General features: G+C 25.5%; 2 protein-coding genes and 2 long non-coding RNA genes across 5 annotated transcripts; 1 reads left to right on the top strand and 3 right to left on the bottom strand.

Annotated features, from left to right (window-relative positions):
- Window positions 1–1,285: 1,285 nt before the first annotated feature.
- Window positions 1,286–1,832, bottom strand: LOC135924905 (uncharacterized). Its single transcript, XR_010571440.1, has 3 exons — window positions 1,805–1,832; window positions 1,595–1,749; window positions 1,286–1,492 (listed from the first exon to the last, which is right to left on the bottom strand). It is a non-coding gene; the product is annotated as an uncharacterized LOC135924905 (long non-coding RNA).
- A 19-nt stretch (window positions 1,833–1,851) lies between these two features.
- Window positions 1,852–2,357, bottom strand: LOC135924904 (uncharacterized). Its single transcript, XR_010571439.1, has 3 exons — window positions 2,244–2,357; window positions 2,100–2,202; window positions 1,852–2,059 (listed from the first exon to the last, which is right to left on the bottom strand). It is a non-coding gene; the product is annotated as an uncharacterized LOC135924904 (long non-coding RNA).
- A 46-nt stretch (window positions 2,358–2,403) lies between these two features.
- On the bottom strand, window positions 2,404–3,462 carry LOC135924927 (uncharacterized). Its single transcript, XM_065460064.1, has 6 exons — window positions 3,453–3,462; window positions 3,288–3,356; window positions 3,123–3,191; window positions 2,958–3,026; window positions 2,793–2,861; window positions 2,404–2,733 (listed from the first exon to the last, which is right to left on the bottom strand). Exons 2-6 carry the CDS (start codon window positions 3,306–3,308, stop codon window positions 2,422–2,424), a joined length of 540 nt encoding a protein of 179 aa, XP_065316136.1. The 5' UTR covers window positions 3,309–3,356; window positions 3,453–3,462; the 3' UTR covers window positions 2,404–2,421.
- Window positions 3,463–5,445: 1,983 nt separating this feature from the next.
- On the top strand, window positions 5,446–19,252 carry LOC135925363 (dihydrolipoyllysine-residue acetyltransferase component of pyruvate dehydrogenase complex-like). 2 transcript variants are annotated; one of them, XM_065460635.1, is made up of 11 exons: window positions 5,446–5,532; window positions 6,041–6,276; window positions 6,473–6,662; window positions 9,554–9,702; window positions 11,231–11,392; window positions 15,545–15,630; window positions 16,079–16,219; window positions 16,861–16,942; window positions 16,997–17,077; window positions 18,503–18,642; window positions 18,899–19,252. In XM_065460635.1, exons 2-11 carry the CDS (start codon window positions 6,100–6,102, stop codon window positions 19,026–19,028), a joined length of 1,338 nt encoding a protein of 445 aa, XP_065316707.1. In that variant the 5' UTR covers window positions 5,446–5,532; window positions 6,041–6,099; the 3' UTR covers window positions 19,029–19,252. The 2 variants fall into 2 exon arrangements, with proteins under 2 accessions (XP_065316707.1, XP_065316708.1); XM_065460636.1 differs by lacking the exon at window positions 18,503–18,642 and having other exon boundaries at window positions 18,899–19,017.
- Window positions 19,253–20,216: the final 964 nt, after the last annotated feature.

Below are 20,216 nucleotides of genomic sequence, written 5' to 3'. Positions count from 1 at the left end.
TATTAAAATTTATATTTTAAACATTTTTTTATACATAGAATATAAAGTATCTAATAAAGTTCCCTCACTTATCATTTGTTTTTCTTAAGACACAATATAATTGTTTTTAGTTTCTATTCTATTCTTAAAATATCTAATAAGGTAGATATATTTAAAATCATTGCTTAAATTTATGTTTATCTTAATATGAGACTTTACTTGCCCTTTTAATATTTCGAATCATACAAGGTGATAAACTGAATCATCAGGATTTTTATTATAAATATTCATATTGTTTGGCTTAAACATCTAAACATAAGTTAATTTTTAAAGAATTCTAGCTAAAAATTTACATTATGATATTAATAAAAAGGTAAAATATAAAGAAATCCAGAATATTAGGCATCCTCTCCAATATTTTTCTTAAATAATAAATGTAAAGTTCTCTCAATTTTAAAGTTGTGATCCTGAATCTTAAAAATAGAGGTATTTCTTTTTTTTAAATATAAAGTAAATTTTTAATCTTCAGATTCTCAATAATATATATATTATAAAAAATATGTTATATTATTAAAGAAATACAATATGAATTTAATATTTTAATCAGTTGTGCTAATTGGATCATATTGATTTAATAGATATATCTTAGGATAAATTATGTATTGCAAATAAAAAATTATTTTTCCTTATATTATATTATCCAGTTTATTTTATCAATAAAAAAAATATAGATTAAAAATAAATTAAAACATTTCTAAGACTTCAGATAAATTTAGCTTAATCTTACCTTTTTATTTTTTGAAGAATTTCATAACTTAATATTATGAGATTATTAATCTTATGATGAAAATCAATAATTGTTTATTATAAATTAATAAATAGAAATAATATTCATGAATTACAAAAAGGATTTATAAATATTATTTATATTTAAATATATATAGTTACAATATATATCTAATATCATTTAAATTAAAAAAGATTATATAGATATATTTATTGTCCTTTAAATAGAATGGTTTTGGTCAGTTTCTGACGAATGTTGGTATTTTCATTTTTATTTTGTTTATCTGCAAAATGATAAAATCTTATGTTTATGTAACGTTCAACTTTTAATCTAATTAATTTTTGATAATGGCTAGATGTTTCTTCTTGATCTAGCATGTGATCAACCAGATTATCAAAAATATTTGTTTCTATCACTTTTGAAATCACAAAAGATACTACGTTTAAATATACAAGGCCTTTTAATTTGATTATTATGTTCAAATGTACGGAAACCACTTTCAGCATATTATTGGCATAATCTAGATACATCTCTGGAAGGAATTATTAATCCCTGATTGTTTTTAATTATAGCTCTCTTGATCTTTACAATTTTTAACAATCATTGCAGAAATACATATATAACACTTTACTTTATCTTCGAATATAAGTTTACGTGTTATATATCCTGATATATAAGTTGCGATGTTATCAACGAATGGCGATAATTTTTGGATATCTGGAACATCTATAAAAGAAAAATCTATAGCTTGTATATTGTCATCATCATTATCATTATCTTGATAATCTCCACAAAAAAAATTTGTATTATCGAGTGGAATACAATTACCTGTGCATAAGGCTCCCATCTTTGCTATCATAACGCCTCTTATAGCTGATCGTAATTGATAGGCAGAAGGGTTATTATTAAAACCTCCTCTGCTTCGTAAACAGCTAAAGAAGAGCTCTAGATGATCTTGAGATGTTTTGTAGGTTAAGAGATATCTAAAATATGAAAAGCAATAAATATACAAAATATATATAATGCTAAATAAAATACTTGAGTTTGGGGTTAGGTCATAATAATAATTCCTTCCCTCCCAATTCCCAAAATGCTTTTCATTGACAAGATTAAGCCTATAATGCAGACTTTTTTTTTGATCTATAAACGTATTTTCCACTTTCAAACTTTAAGGATTTTAAAGTTTTAATGCACATCTCAAAAAAATTTTCATAATAAGAAAGTGAATTTGTAGTTAGTGGTTTTTTAAACCCTTTAGCAACTATGTTCCGTGTATTTAAAAAGTCAAACATTCTATAAAAATATTATTTAAAATATTAATATATTTTAATACTGATCAATCATTTGAATAAAGTCAACTGTGCTCTCACAATTTTCAAACCCATCAATCTTTAGCTCTTGTGCCAAAAGAATACCTTTTGTACAGCAAGTTTAACCTTTAAAAAAAATATAAGTATTGTAGTATTTTTAATTGTACTTTCATTTTTTGTTTGTGATAGTCAATATGAGATTTATTAATTTTATTAGCAGCACGAAGTCCTTCTTTATCTTGTAAATTGTGAAGATTAGCTATATATTTACAATTTATTATCTATTAATTTATAAAAATATATATTTTAATAGTAATTTAATTATTATTGATCCATTATTATAAATTAAAATTTTTTATCACCGAGAAGATTTCTCAACAACTTAATCATGTGGCATACGTAATGGATGCCTGTAAAAAAAATTTCCAATTGATCCTCCCCTTCACCACATATTAAATTTTTATTCTTCAATTGTTTAATAATTGATTTTAAATCGATAATCTTCTTATTTCTTATAGTTTCCCTCTTATAAGAGGCGCTCATTTTTTTTCTTAATTTTAAAATATATTTATCTTGATATTTGATCTTTCTTGATAAGAATGATAAATTGGCTGTATATATATGATCATTGGCTATTGTTTGTGAAGCATATTTTCTCTTAATTAAAATATAGACAAATAATATATCTCACAAGAATTTTAATAAATAGGGCTTACATGACTAGCAGGTTTCTCCAAATCTACATCTTCAAGAATATTAATAGTGTCAATTGTTTTTGAAACATTCTTATAAAAATATGTTTTATAATATAAATATTGTAATAAATATTAAAATATAGACAAATAATAAATCTCACAAGAATTTTAAAAAATAGGGCTTACATGGCTAGCAGGTTTCTCCAAATCTACATCTTCAAGAATATTAATAGTGTCAATTGTTTTTGAAACATTCTTATAAAAATATGTTTTATAATATAAATATTGTAATAAATATTAAAATATAGACAAATAATAAATCTCACAAGAATTTTAATAAATAGGGCTTACATGACTAGCAGGTTTCTCCAAATCTACATCTTCAAGAATATTAATAGTGTCAATTGTTTTTGAAACATTCTTATAAAAATATGTTTTATAATATAAATATTGTAATAAATATTAAAATATAGACAAATAATAAATCTCACAAGAATTTTAATAAATAGGGCTTACATGACTAGCAGGTTTCTCCATATCTACATCTTCAAGAATATTAATAGTGTCAATTGTTTTTGAAACATTCTTATAAAAATATGTTTTATAATATAAATATTGTAATAAATATTAAAATATAGACAAATAATAAATCTCACAAGAATTTTAATAAATAGGGCTTACATGACTAGCAGGTTTCTCCAAATCTACATCTTCAAGAATACCAAAAAATTAGAAAATATATAGCACAGCTTTTTACATGAGAATAATTGCTTTATAGGTTACCAAAATGGCGTCCCCAGCTGATTTGTATTGATGTATACTTTTAATGAATGAATCAATGACATCATTGGTATGCTTAGTTTAAATTTATTGTTATAATTTTCGGTTGAAGAATCATCTGAAGACGAAGATAAACATATTATTCTATTTTCTTCTTCCATAATTTTAAAATAGACAGATATAAAACGATTCAAATATGGTAGTTCTAATTGTTAGCAAATTGCTATATGACAACCAACGTCATATATCAAAAATTATCTTAAAATATCTATATTTTGATTAAATTTTTCATTAAAATCTTAAAACAATATCATTTTACATTTTAATACTATTTAAATTAATCAATATAAATTTTTTTAAAAGTATCTGTATCTTTTTGAATACAAAGTTGGTTAAGATACAAATACTTTTAAATAATATGTATCTTAGATACTGGATACAAGATACTTTCCAAAATTTTAAAAAAGATACAAGATACAAAAGTACCTTGTATCTTAGATACAAATATCCGCGATACTGCCCAACCCTGTTAAAAGGTAAATTTAATAATATTTTAAATAGCGTAAAATATATCCATGTGGTATTTAAATAAATTCTAAAAAATTAATAGAGATTTTTAAATGATAAATATGACTCCTAATTTTTTTGAAGTGTGAAATTAATTTTATGATAAATTATATTAATCGCTGTTATTTTACTTCAGGATTTTATAGCAAAAAAATGGCCGCCAATGTTTTAGAGCGAAAAATTTATGCAGTCATTTTAAACGGCTGAATTTGTTTTGAAATTCCATGGTAAATGACAGCAGTCAAAACTTTAGGGTAGGTTTCCCATTTATTTGTTCCCTTATTGCTTCAGAAAAAATATTAAACTGATATTCCTTATAGAAAAACAATTGGACTCAGAGAGGATTATGTATATATTCATTCTTTTTATTTGAACTAGAGGATGGATCGAGCTAAAATTTTATTTACGCATCACCCATTCACGCTCACACTAGAAATCACGCCCACTCTCGTTTTATGATCAATTTTTTTTAACTTAACCTGCCTCACGAAAGGCAAAATCTTTATCAAGCCCTCAAAGTTTATGGATTATTTTTAAAATATCTGCCTCATTTATTGCTATAATTTTACCCTAAGAATTCACTAATTAATACATTTTTAAATCAAAATCTTTAATTAAAAATGATAAATTCCAGTATTATTTATTCTTAAAGCGTTCAACCTATCTTTAGTAAACGATTATTGGCTATTGAAAATAATCGTTCACTAGAAGCCGAACTTGGCTGGAGGCTGACTAACTGTTACGGCTAATTTTTGAAAAAAATGAATGGCTCAAAATTCGAAAAATTTAATAAAAATAAAGTTAGCTTTTGCTAAAAATAAAAAAATGCTAGAAATTTTAAAAATTCTAAAAGTTTATTCTATTTTTTTGTTAAATTTGTAAAAATTCTTAAATTTCAAAATAGAAAGAATCCTGTTTTATATACAGTTTTTAAAATAGTTTCTTAGTAAAATGTGTTTAACGATATAATAATTATTACATGCCCGTTGATTTAAAAAAGCCAGTCATGCCCAATTACCGTTCAAAATTTATTTGCACTCAGTGCGTATGGGGATTTTTCGGCCAGCGCCAACGTCTAATTTGAACCAAATATAACTATTTTCAAACCGGTCGTTTATTAGAACTATTATATTGTATTTACATTATATCACTTTCATTCATTTCATATATTTTTAAAGTCCTCAATTTTCATTTATGTTGCATATAAGACATTGTAAATATATTATAAGGGTATGCAATCGCATCAATAAACGATCTTTAGTTAGCTTTAATTTTAATAAAAGGTTATTCAAGTTATTAATATGATTAATTACATATTTATAAAGGGCTAATTCCTTAAACAATTATATCACATGTCACGAATCTACCAAATATATATTGCATAACTCATTAAAGAATATACGTCCATATGCAAGTATTTTTATTTATTCAGTTAATACAAATATTTATTGCAAATTTATATAATGTATGTTGTATTTGGAACTAGAATCCATCTGTATTTAGAATTTCTATTTTTAAATTAATTATTGAGGGTGATATTTAAATTTGAAGCCAGCATATGTATATTGATAATTTCAGACAATTTTGCCATTGGCATTTGACTATTTCTTAATTTTTATTAAGAATTTATATAAAATTTAAATTAAGTCTAGTTCTGAAATAAATAGCAAAAGCTTTTGGAATTCACATACTGTAATTTCTGAGCAAATAAAATTTAGAAATCACCTCCCCAGTCAATGGTTTAAAAATGAGTTCCAAATCCCTGTAGATTTTATATCATAATATAACAGACATTTATTATATAATGGACTATAAAATTGGATTCTCATGAGGTTCTTTTTACTTATTGATATTTTCTGAGTTGTTTTTATTCTTTATTAATTCTTAGACATTATTTTAAAACATATTTATACCTATAAAAGCTAATACTGACAATTTGCCACACCACATAAAGATCACATTGCCTGCCCTTTCTCCTACAATGGATAAAGGAACTTTAGCTAAATGGGAAAAGAAGGAAGGGGATCCAGTCTCGGAGGGTGATTTATTAGCAGAAATTGAAACTGATAAGGCAACTGTTGGGTTGGAAGCTAGTGAAGAGGGTTTTGTGGCAAAAATTTTGATACCTAATGGCACCAAAGATATTCCTCTGGGAAAAGTTTTCATATTAATATTCATTAATGAAATAAGGGACTCTCTTTCTTAGTCCAAGGTTTATTACATGAAAAACTGGTTAAATATAAATATAGAAAGTATATCAAACTCACAGAGGTAGTGAACAATATTATTTTTGTTTACTCTATTAAATATTCTTTAAAACTAAAATCACTCATTTTGATTAAAAAATATAACAGTTGTTGTGCATTGTTGTCCCAGAGAAGGGAGATATAGCAGCATTTAAAAATTTCAAACTCAGTGAGGATGATGATATTCCTGAACCCATTAATGTTAAGTTATCACAGGATGAAATCTATATGAGAGGCAAGCAAGAAGAACATAAACCTGAATCATCAAAGCCACCACAATCAATACCCATTCAACAAGGTTTTGATATTTATAATGTTATATTTTAAGATAAAAAAGTAAGAGGATTGAAACAACATTCTAATTTAATAATTGGGTATCAATGGCTTTGGTGAATTTTTCTTAAATATGGCAATAAATAAAAACGTTAACGCTGCAGAAATCTGCAAAGCCAGACCTGTTAGGATTTTTTACACAATTTGGTTGCTATATCCCATTATTTAAATGTTTGTTTGGCCCATCCAGACCCGATAAATTTTTTACTGATTTCTTGCCCTGGATGATTAATCATTAAAATTTTATTTAATATTCATATATACTAATGTTTCCCAGTGTCAAATAAGGTTTCTATGTCTATACTCTATGGCTATCTATTTCTATAACAATCGTTTTTTGAACCAATTTTATTTTGATATCTGTATTTGTAATTGAATCGTTATCATTAATAATTATTTGTTTTATTTTTTGCGAATTTACTTATAGATATAGTATTTTAGTTAGACAACTCTTTATATATGAAGAAATAGATGTACCCTAATTTATTAAATAGTAAAAATATTTCAAGATTTTAATACCAAATAAGTAGTACTGTAAATCGATTTACCTTTTTTGAGGAAAAGGAACGCTATTCGCTACTTGTTTCAAAGGGTAACGAGTAACGCGTTTTTTTGTCTAATAGTAACGCAAAAAGTTACTTGTTACTTGAAATTTTTTCTTTAAAAATATGGAAAAAATATTTTATTTTATTATATGTTATGTTTTTTAAATATAAATAATTTAAGCTGAGTTTTTAATTTAGATCAACCACCAAAGTTTCTTTTCATTTTATTTATTACATTCTTGTTTTTGAATTTTATACAGTCTTGTTATAATTAATATTGAATCAATCAAGATATCGGTCTAGAATTGGAGTGCTACATTTTTAAGATTTTTGATTTAGACGAAGATATTAATTGATTAATTCGCACTAAATATATAAATAAAAATTAGATTAGAATATATAAATTTTTGTCTGCTTTAGAGTACTATCAATTTTAGGCTATTTTCGTAATTTTTGCTATATATGCACTATCTTTGATATTATCATATTTGTAATCACCCATTGTGCAACTTTTTTAAATTTTATAAAAAATATTACTATAAAATATGTATGGGAAAAATTATTAGTATATTGGTATAATTTTTTTATTCAGTTAAATTATTATTTTTATGAACAAATTCGAATTAATAAAGATTTTGTGTCTATATTATATAATTTAATGATTTATAGTAGTTACCTCTGTTTATTTTGCTTTTGCTTAATAAATAAAATTCAAATGGAGCATTTTGAATAAAAAATAATTCATAAAGTGTTTTGTTCTATACTTGTATATTGATTTTATCAAATAAAATTCTCACAAAATAATTATAAATTTATGAGTAAATTTTTTTTAGTCTATCATTTAGAAATGTATTATATAAATTACTCTCAGTTTTTTAGTTTTAACAATTTTGCAATTAAAGCACTCCAATTCTAGACCTATATTAATTTATGTTCTCCAATATTATAATTTATTTTATAAAGAATATATGTCAATTATACTTTTATTCAGATGAAGATGATTTAACTCCACCCTGGCCCCAGTATGAAACATTTTTTGTTCAAATAAAGAAAATTAAGGGCACTAAGTCAACACTTTGTATGTGGATTGTACCCTAATTAAAATATTTCAATGTCTATTAAAAATATGAATTCAGAATAAATTCTGATAAAGATAAAAAATTGATGAGGATGTGAAATTTTTAATAGAATCTTGAAATCCACAAATGTTGCTTCTTCGCTGGAACCATTGACCTCAGCCCTGACAATCCAGACCTGATGAGATGATGCCAGTCCCTTATAACCAAGGTATACTCTCGCTTGGGATTATACTTGTATAGTTTGCCAGATCGACAAAGAATATCAATAGAAATTTGTCGAATGGGTCATTAAGCCCCACTGACCTAACCTAAATATATATATTTTTTAAAGTTTTCTTTCGTTTTTAATCATATATATTTTTTATTCTTTTATATAGATATAGTAATGTTAATATTTATAATCAAAAATTTATTTTATTGTAATCTTTTTTAATATTGAATTTGGAAACAAAAAAGTGTAATATTTTTTGAAAATAAAGATCATTCTTTAAATATTTTTTGATCTTCAAATTAGAATTTTTATTTATTAAATTATATAAAACCATCCCATCCCATCTTCTGCGCCGGTTGAACAGTGCTTAGCGCAGCTAAAGCTGAGCTTAAGTGCTCTTGTTTATCTGATCAAAATTTTGAAAATTAATTGTTAAAAATAAATAAAAAATTATTATAAAAAGAACTTATCTTAAAATATTTTATTTTTGTTATTTATGGGGATAAAATAAATGAAAAGAAACTTTATATATAATATTTGGTATATTTTTTAATGGTTAATTTTTTTGAATAGCGAGTAACGCACTTTTATACAAAGTAACGGTAACGCATTTTTTTTGGAAGTAACGTTTACAGCTCTACTAAAAAGAGATTTCCGAGGCATGGCCCGATTTTTTATATATGGATTGTCCGATCAGCCTCATTAATATTTTTACCCAGCGCTTTTTTTAAAAACAGCGGGTCGGGATTTAGGACGGACCGGGTTTACTTATCTTTAAGGAGCAGTAACAAAATATATTTAAGTTATTAACTTAGGGATTGCTCGTGGACTGAATCCGCCAATTGCAAATTTTTAGCTTATATGATATGAAACCTAGCCACGCTATGGGTGGATTGAGATCTTAATATTAAGATGTCATTTCAGGATTTTCGCGGATGAAAAAAAATAAAACTAGAGAATATTTGAATTTTTTTTGCATATCTATCCATAAAATGAAAAAACTCTTCTAAAACGTTTATAGAGGAAGAAAAGGACGAGAAAATAGAATTTCAGCAGCCGCCTGCTCAATACGGCCAGTCGTCAGGACTGGACTCAAAAAAATCGTCCTTGAAATCCCCCGCTACCCCATTCGCGAAAACATTAGCCGCTCAAAAGGGTGTTGCACTCAGCGTAAATTTTTTTTAAATAGAAAAGAAACCGTATAATTTTGTTATAATCAGGGATCCAAACCGAAACGAATATCGGTTCAGGTTCGGATAAAAATAACGGTTCAGGTTCGGTTCGCAAAAAATAAAAATATCGGTTCGGTTCGAACCTCTAAAAACCGGTTTGAACACATTTGTATTCAAACCTACATTAGGATTATGTATCAGGAAAATTTTTTTTTTATTTCATAATTAAAATAAAAACCTTCATTTTTATTAATTGCACAAATATAACAAATAAATATATCAATGATTAATTTAAATATGAACAATTACTTAAATTTTTTTTACTAAGCTGCACAGTTAATATATTTCCAAAATTCTCTCACTCAAATTACATCTATAAGGAGATAATATAAATTTAATTGTTGATAAACATCCTTCCACACTAACTTGGGTAGCTGGCATTGCCAGTATGATATCAGATTTGATGTGTCATTTATAATACTATATGTAAATAATTTATATATTAGATTAAATTTTTTTCTAGGCATTATAATTTATAAGCTTAAAATATTTAAAAAATATTGCAAAATGGCAATATACTAAAGCTTATAAAAATTATGACTGACGTTTATCAATCGTATGTGATTGATAATAATTTTTAAATCAATTTGAATATAATTAAAATTTTTGCAATATACTACTAGTAATAACTTACACATTATTTTATAAGCATAAAATTATGAGACTCGAACCGGTTCAGAGGCATTTTAGCGGTTCGGTTCAGGTTCGGCTAGGAATTTTTTAGAGGTTTAGGTTCGGTTTAGGTTCGATAAAAAATACAGGTTTTAGCGGTTTAACGGTTCGGTTCAGGTTCGGTGATCCCTGGTTATAATATAATAATTTACAATAAAGATCTGCAAAGTTGGCCTAATATTTTTTAAAAAATTCGGGCCAAGTCGGGTCTGACCTTGGAAATTTTTTTAAATATGTCAATTTTATATTGAATTTTTTATGTAAAATATAAATATTTGATTTTATTTATTGAAACTAAACGACATATAACATATGTCTTTTATTTTGAGTAATTATATAAATTAATTTTATATTTAGATAAATTGGGGGGTCGGGTCGGTAAATTTTTTAAAAAAATTTCGGGCCGGGCTTGAAAAATTAGGCCCAATGCAGATCACTAATTTTCAACACTTTTCTTCATTTTTACATTGAGATGGAATGGGAATTAAATATAAATTAATAAAGCGAAAAAAATTTATCAATTAGAACTAGTGTTGTTAAACGGCTCGTTTTGAGTCGATTTTTAACAACGGCTAACTCAATACTTTATTTAGAAAAATATTACTCACGCCTGAAGATTTTGCTTATAGAAGGAACAAAGGTCCATACATATATTATCGAAATCTCAAGGCTTAGGCTATATTTTTCTGGCTAACATATTGAGTTAGTCATTTTTAAAAATCGGCTCAAAACGAGCCGTTTAACAACACTAATTAGAACTATTAAAATAGCATCATTAATATTTTGGACTTTAGGGTATAGAGGGAACTGGACAAGAAGGAACTATAACAAGTCAAGACATACTTAAGCAGAGCCCTCTTCCGTCTCATTTACAATCAATGAAGTCTTCTCCCGGTTCGCTCAAAACTCAGAGTCATCAATCTTACGTGGACATTGATCTCAGCAATATGCGACAAGTATTATAATTAATGTTTTTTTAAATATTATTTTAATTTATGTTGATTATTAAATTATTAAAAGAAAGAGAGTAATGAATCATTTGAATTTTTTAAAATAAATTTATAGGTATTTATTTGAATAAAAAATATTTAAATATGCGCAAGGCCCCAAGGCTGGACGAGTCTGACCACAGTGTATTTTTGAAAAAAAATGTAGCCATCGTTCTTCAAAATTTTTAAAAATATCTATAGCTTAGCTACAGACTACATTTTATGAAATTTTATATTAAGTCTATAAAGTTGTCGAATTAAATAGAATTTCAAATTAAATTAAATTACCAATTTTAAATTCTTTATTTCAAATTAAAATAAAATATTATTAACAGAGACCAGCAGGCCCGGCCCTATACCCGGGCAGGGCCGGGCCGTATTTTAAATTTTTTAAATATACCCGGGCCGGGCCTGGCCTAAAAAAAATTTTTTTAAACATATCCGGGCCGGGCCGAAAAAATTTTTTTTTAAATATATCCGGGCCGGGCTTAAGATTGTTAAACCCGGGCCGGGCCTTAATATTTTTTATAAAAATTTTTACATTATGAGTTAATGGTTATAAGATTATATTATATTATAGTTATGATTAATATAATATTGGGTGATGGTTAACACTACCTAACAACCCACAGATCGATCTAATTATTAATCTCCTGCAAATTTATTCAAAGTATTAATATATTTTTTTATAATTCATATCTAAATTTTTACAACATATTTTACCAAAACAATCAAATAAAGGAATATCTTAAATAAGCCCCAATATTCAAGTATTATTAATATATTTTTTTATAATTCATATCTAAATTTTTAGAATATATTTTACCAAAACAATCAAATAAAGGATTATCACTTCTTAAAGTTTGTAATTGATTTTACTTAATATAAAGCATTTTTTAATTGAAAAATTTGTTTTACACAAGTATCATTTTATTTCTCTTTTTCTCTGTCCCAAATTCAAGCAATTACGTATGTAGTCAGGGACAGATCGCAAAATGAGGGAAAACTATATAAAAGATTTTATTAAATTACAAGAGGCTCAGGAAGTAAATGAAATACCATCGACCAGTCAAATTACGACTGTTGTTAAACAAACTGAATCGTTTTATGACAAATGGGGCGATGGTAATTCTGGTAATATGTCAATACCCGATGATGAATATTATAATTACATAACTAATAGATAAAACATTTAAGGTGGATAATTTGTTAGAGTGGTGGGCGGTTCATCAAAGCGAATTTCCAATTTTAGCAAAATTGGCAATTCCTGCTTTAAATGCAAGCTGTGAGCGAAATTTTTCCACTACTGGTAGAATTCTTGAAGAAAGAAGAAGTAATCTTCAACCTGAAAAGGTAGATATGCTTCTCTTTCTTCATGATAATTTGTGAATTTTTAATATCTTTCTTGAGTATAGGGTTTCGTCAATCATGCTTTTGCAAACTGTCAAATATTTATTGCATTTATTATATTTAACTTGAGTCATGGAAGTTTTTAATCCAACATTTTTCATTATTTTTTTTTACAATATTATATAATACAATTATCTTCTTTTGTTAAAAATTTATATTATAAAATAAATTATATTAATATTGTGCAATTAGATTATATTTTCAAAATACTATTTATTATACATGCATTTTTTTAAATAGCGATTTATTTTTATTTTATAAATTAAATAGTAAATTAAATACAATATATTATATTCTCAAAATATTTTCCATTTTTATAAATTAAATATTAGTTTTATTTTTTTTAAATGTAATATAAAATATAGTATATGACAAATATTATTACCATTTAATATTAGTTTTATTTTTATAAATGCAATATAAAATATAGTATATACTCAAAATATCCATTTTTATAAATAACAGTTTTATAATTTTTATAAATTCAATATAATATTCTCAAAATATTAGCTTTTTACATGTATTTTTTAAATAATAAGCGATAATACTCGCTGAAAAATATGGTAAAATACCTCATAGGTGAATTTTTGTATATACCAGGTCGAATATAATTTTAAAAAATTCCGAGCCGGGCCTGAAATTTTTAAATCCGGGCCGGGCCGTAAAAAATATTTTTAAAAAATATCCGGGCCGGGCCTTAAATTTTTAAATCCGGGCCGGGCCTAAAAAAATTTAAAACCGGGCCGGGCCTTGCAAATGGTACCTCTGCAGGTCTTGATTATTAACACGTAAAAATTACAAAAATAAACATCGTTTAGCATATATATTATTTCTCTATATTCATGATTTAGATTTTATAATTTGATAATTATATCTATAATTTAACATTAATGGCCTTATTTTTCAAATTTTATATAATAATAAAATTATATTATTTTCATCTTGAAACTAAGTAATAAAAAACCATTCATTTCGGACCACATTATTTACATAAAATAATAACCAATTACAAATTATTTACATAAAATAAAAACCAATTTGCATTCATCGAGCTTAATTAAATAAATAAATCCCTTAATTTGCATCTTCACAACACCCCTTCTCTTAGACACCTGCACCTAGCGAACTGTATTCAAATTCATCCATGCTTGAATCATCAATCTTTGCACCTCATTTTGAACGATCATTAATGTTTCGTTATTTATGGCCGATATCTGGTCAGAACACAACCGCATTAGGTGATCCCCCACATGCCCAGAATTGTTTTCATCGTGGTGGGAAATAAGATGTCCCTCTGGCACTCCTGTCACTCTTCCTATAGGTTCACTAGTACTGTTGCTCACATCGTTTATTAGCTAACCGTATAACCTTGTAGCTTTTTCTCGGGCTAAATTTAACCAATCTCTAGATACTATCGAACGAACCATCTATTGCTTTTATTTCTATTCGTACAATGTAGTTGCCCACTCGTTTATAGGATGCCATATAAATATATGATTAATATTTGTATATACTGCTATTTTTTCTAAAGAAATAATAATATGGAGAAGTAAAATGGTGGTTGTCAATGTTAGCTCATAACACATAGACATCCAAAGGAAGAGCTCCAGCTTAAATATTTTTAGGAAGAAAAACGAGAACTTAATTGGATTTTTTAATGCAAAAAGTATAACCGAAAGAACAAATAAATATTGACAAATTTTTAATAGGAAATTTGATTTGGCTATTGTTATGTGATTGTTTAATTAAATGGGGAAAGGGTATAGTAAAGATAAATATAGGAAAAAAGAAGGTAGGGATTGAGATTAATTATATTACTAGACAATGATATTTAGACATGCATATTATATAATTTTGACAAAAAGCTTGCAAATATTTTTTTTTAATGTAAACTTGGGTGGAATAATATTAAAATAATTTTACCAGTATCTAGTGTATTCAAATCCTTGAACCTCTTAATATATTTTTTCTCTTAGGCTAATGATAAGGTTCTATGCTTTTATTATTTAGAGAATGAGGGCATCTTATTTTTCTTGGTTTAAAGGCCTACCAGCAGTGTTGAAGGTTGATTCGATAAAAAAAATTTTTTTACCAGAGTTATCAACAAATGTATAAAGATTATATAAACATGTATTTACTCCTATGTTTAACTTAAATTATATGTACTAATAAGGATCCCATGTATATTCTGCGGTAAGCATAACATGTATTGTATACCATTCTTCATTTTCATTCATAGTTTAATTTTCAATTCCTACTTCATTAATTTGCCTACTATCGCTAATTTTGTCTATAATTATTATCAATATCAATTTCATCCATTTCAAATTAGTTTTTTATTAAATCCAAAAAAATAATTTAAATAAATAGTTTCTTACATATATTATGATTTGAGATAGTAATCAATAAAAATAAACAAAGCAAAATTTACAATTATATAATAAATAATGTAAACTGAGCCAACTACATACTTGATAAAATATGTAACTAAATTTACTAGTTTTTATAGGGGGATAATTTTTTCCAGGTGATTGATTTAACAACTGCTACCCTTTTATAAAAATTTAGTTTTGTTGTACAGCTATAGTTACTGAAAAAAATAATAACCGTAACCTTATATTTGTGGCTAGCTACTGCTCCAACCTTGCAAGGCCATTTATTTATCAGAGTATTTATCACTTTATTTTAAAAAATTTAATTAAAAAATAGACTATAGCTAGAAGATTACTTTATTCTAAACAATCTATCCCACATTACTACTTGACTATGGAAATAAATATGGCACGAATTGATAAGTTTTATCATTTAAATATATTATAATTATACTTCTTCTTTTTTAAAAAAAAATTATTTAAATTTAAAAATATATAATGGCTAATGTAAATGAAAGTTGATCCCCCTAAGGAAAATTTTTGACCCTAAATCAATTTCGACTAAAAATGGAGTAAAGCAACTAAAAATTAATATTTATAAAGTACTCTATTGACGAACCATATTTTTATTTTTAACAACAACATTTTCATGGTTTAATAATTTGTTGTTTATAAGTTATTTTATTTTAGAGGATTCTTTTATTATACGCATTAAACTTCTTTAAATTATAAAGGGGAGGGTATTAAAAAGATTATCCTTTCTAACCCAATATTTGTTATTTTTAGACTTGAATCCAAAGCACTGAAGCAAAAAAACGATAAAGTTTAAGAGTAAAAAAAATATAAACCATGTATACTTTTTATAATAAAGAGTTCGCAAACAATTCAACGAAATATTGGAAGATGATGATGTTAAATTGTCCATCAACGATTTCATTATTAAAGCGTCAGCCCTGACCTGCTTTTATCATAAGGAATGCAATTCTTCATGGATGGAAACGCAGATTAGACAGTTTTTATTAACTTTTATTTATTTATATCAAAAATATATATTATTTAATATAATAGTTATTATCTTTCTTGCAATTTATATATATACTTATTTTCATAATATCATGAAATGAATGTTGGTTTGATCTAAATGTCATAGTGATTTCATTCCAGATACAGATGAAAGATCTGAATTATTACTTATCGTCACTACTCTACGGCATCAGGAGCGGGTGATGTGCTCTCTAGCTAGGCTCCACTGAAAGAAGAAACCAACACTCAGCTGACGATATTATGATAATTGAAATTATTTTGTTTAACAATCAATTCCTAAGTTTTAAAATAATTAATAGGTATTCCATTATTCAAATAAAAATTCCCATTTTTAAACTGTTAATAATTTAATTTATCTATATATTTTTTTCTAAATTAACCAAATTTTTACGCTTTGTTAAAAAGAATAAATATGAATATCCACCCCCCTCCCACCTACTGTTTAAACGATCCCCACCATTTTTTAAAAATTCCTGATCCACTGAGAAGCTTGATTAGGGAGATCGGTAAGGTGTACAAAAGTAAAAAAATAAGTTCTTAATTTAAAAATTGTTTCGTAATCAATTTAAATTTACTCTTTATGTTATTGCAATTTTAAATCTTATCTAGATACTATAATGTTGACGTTAGCGTGGCTGTTAGTACCTCTGCAGGCCTAATAACTCCTATTATTTTTAACGCCGAATCTAAAGTAATTTTATAAATATTTCATTTTCATTTTTTAAAAATTAAAATTTAAAAAAAGGGATTAAAAACTATAAATCTCGAAATGAAAGATTTAGCCGCTCGCGCCAGACAAGGGAAACTCAAACCTCAAGAATTTCAAGTAACAATTTATTATTACAAATTAGTGAAGGTCAATGGCCTGGTTTGAACTAACCATGGCGGCTTAGTCTTTAATATCGGTTTCGCCATTTGCTATCTTTGCAATCGGTTCAGTTTGGACTGATCAAAAAAATTATATACTATTTTTTTTTAATTTTCAAATTATAAACTATCAAGAAATTTAAAAAATTATTCAAATTTTATTCATACACAAAACTAGTTCCTAAGTTTTTATATATTGTTATGTAATTTTAATAAATACTATTTGCCATTAATCATGTTATGATAAAATATTTAAATGTTAAGGAAAATCCAAATGATTAATCCATTTTATAATCACCTGGTAAAAAAAACAAATTTTATTAACAGGTATATTAGATTAAATTAGTAGCATAATTATGGATATAGTATGTATATATATATATATTATACTTTTCAATGAAATATAACTAAAATTAATCCTACTCATTCCTTGCTTGTAAATTTATGAGTATACATTTATATTTATATAAAATGTATAATTCTTATAATTGAATATATGATATGATGTTCTCTCTATCTTGTTGTTTTTCATTTATGCATATTGATAGGTTCCCTTCTCTATCTTTACTAGCTAGATATTATCTGGCAATTTAAGCAATTTCGGATCCTCGTAAACTATTATTTTTTAAAGCGGGTTACTTAGTAACTAAGAAGAAAAATTATATCAAGCAAAATAATAAAACTATCACTAATCCTAAAAGTGGAATAAAATTGCTTATCAAATCTTATCGAGGATGATATTATTATTTTATGCTAAAAAATAATATTGTTTACCTACTGTTGTATGTTATTTATCATATTTTATTATTCCTTTGCAAATAGATTAAAAAAAATTCCAATTTTATATGATATTTTGTTTTATGCACATATTTAGAACAAATAAAATTGGTCCGGATTACCTTCCGGTTCGATTTTTATATGTGGTCCGCGGTTCGGTTATCTTAATCGGTTCCCCGTGATGTTGTTATTTACCGAACATCATTTGCATAATATAATATAAAACATCTTTATATGACTAATATAATATAAAACATTTTCATATGACTATAATATAATTTAGTCAAGATTAAAAAAAATTGGCCATTGATATTTATATTTTTATAAGAGTGTGTCATAAAATTCGATTCGCACTTTTAAAATTTTATCGAAAAGAAGAAATTAGATTTTTTAATATAGAAATACAAAAATAGGTCCCGTAGTTAAAATAAAATAAAAATCTCCTTCTCGTATAAGAAAATTGATACAACATTGCAGACCGATGTTGTTTAACTTAAATGCATATTGATACATTTTAATTTTACCAAGTAAGAATTATGCATAAAACCATTCATTAATACCATAGAGTTGTTTTAATATGATAATTTGTATTTAAAACAATGCAAAGGGCGGTACTTTTACCATCTCTAATTTAGGAATGTTTGGAATCGATGAGTTTACTGCCATCATAAATCCGCCCCAGGCTTGCATTTTATCTATCGGAACTAGTAATAAAAAATTGATCGAGGATTCTAAACAAGATAATGGGTAAAATAAAAACATAAATCATGAGTATAGCCGATTGAAATAATACATGAATCAATATTTTAATATTTTGAGCCTTGCAGACACATAAGAAATTTAATTTAAAATTCCATTTACAATAAATCATAAAAATAATCCTCTGGTTTACCATGGTTGGCACAATTAAAAACGTTAATAAAGAAAATTACTGTTTTTAGTTAGAAATCTAATTGTCAAAAAATTAAATTTATATACCTTTTAAATTTTTCTTTCTATAAAGGTTTAGGTCAGTACCCGTTATGAAAGTTACTTTAGGCTGCGATCATAGATTGGTTGATGGAGCTGTCGGGGCGAAATGGTTGCAATATTTCAAAAAAATCATGGAAGATCCTGTCAATATGTTATTGTAAACCATAACATATAAAATTATCAATTTTAAAGCATTTAATATTTAAATAAAAACTAATCAATTATTTAAAAATAAAACGGTTTTACTATTTTCATGTTTTTTTGTGAAATTTGCATATTATTATTTATATCCTTTATTTTCTTTTTTTCGACGTTAGTGAAATTTATATAATTATATAAAATTTCTAAATATTTAATTTACAAAATTCCAATATAATTTTTTTCCCAAAACTGATTTATATGTTTATCATATCTTATAAAAAGATAATAAATTTAAATACTCCTAATTTAAGATATGAATAGTTAAATAACATTAATAATGGGCTATTGTAATTTTGCGGATTTAACTACATTTCAGTTTAAAGCGATGTGTCTTAATCTTACCTTTTTTATCCCGTCTTTTTTCAATCTTTACTTAAGATTTAATGGTCCTTCGCTACAACTTATAAAATTATTATTTAAATAGTTGTATTTTCAGCATACGGAAAATATTTAAATTAAATTCTGAAGAAAAAAATATATATTCTATAAGTAGTACTAAAGCTTAATAATTATATAAACTAAATAGAGTTAATCTTTTGTAAATATCAATACAGACTTGTAATCAGGTTTAAAAATTATATATAAAAATATTAAATCGTGTTTTATTTATACTTTTTTTTCGTTATAAATGTAACTAATTTTTTATTTAATTTTGATAATAATATTTATTTCATAGTGAAAAAAAATATCAAACTGGAATTGGTCTTTAATTAATTATTTTTTTTAATATCCTTATAATAAATACATTTATTTTTATGGTTATTTGTAATCAGGATTTATAATCAGGCGCTTACGCAGGAATTTGGTCTGGGGGGGGGGGGGGGGGGGGGGGGGGGGTAATAAATTTTTTTAAGAAATATTATTGTTTTTTAAAAATATCAAGCATAAATTTATTAGGACTAATAACTATTCCTGATACACAATTTTAAATTAATGTGAATTATAAAAAAATTATATGTAAAGAATCACTTAAATGACCCAAAATAGAAATTTGAATTTTTTGAGCCTTTACACAAAAAGTTTCTTAGGAATAATTGTATTTTGTATGTTATATATTAATGTAAAATCCAATCTTCATTGGGATTGAGCTAATTTTTCAATTATCTCATCCTTGCTTGTCGTCAAATGCCTATGAATATTCAAAAGAT

Source organism: Gordionus sp. m RMFG-2023, chromosome 2 (assembly GCF_954871325.1).
Source record: "Gordionus sp. m RMFG-2023 chromosome 2, tfGorSpeb1-WG-v2, whole genome shotgun sequence".
In the NCBI taxonomy this organism is placed as follows: domain Eukaryota; kingdom Metazoa; phylum Nematomorpha; class Gordioida; order Chordodea; family Parachordodidae; genus Gordionus; species Gordionus sp. m RMFG-2023.
The sequence above is the reverse complement of the archived record's forward strand: the minus strand, read 5'-3'. Positions and strand labels throughout refer to the sequence as shown.

Excerpts from the sequence above, each read along its gene's own strand:
- LOC135925363 (XM_065460635.1), top strand. The coding sequence starts at position 6,100 with ATGGATAAAGGAACTTTAGCTAAATGGGAAAAGAAGGAAGGGGATCCA. Across the intron at positions 16,220-16,860 it reads ATGGAAACGCAGATTAGACA|ATACTATAATGTTGACGTTA; the intron begins GTTTTTATTAAC and ends AATCTTATCTAG. Across the intron at positions 16,943-16,996 it reads TTTTTAACGCCGAATCTAAA|GGATTAAAAACTATAAATCT; the intron begins GTAATTTTATAA and ends ATTTAAAAAAAG.
- LOC135924927 (XM_065460064.1), bottom strand. The coding sequence starts at position 3,308 with ATGGAGAAACCTGCTAGTCAT. Across the intron at positions 3,192-3,287 it reads TGGAGAAACCTGCTAGTCAT|AATGTTTCAAAAACAATTGA; the intron begins GTAAGCCCTATT and ends TATTTTTATAAG. Across the intron at positions 2,862-2,957 it reads TGGAGAAACCTGCTAGCCAT|AATGTTTCAAAAACAATTGA; the intron begins GTAAGCCCTATT and ends TATTTTTATAAG.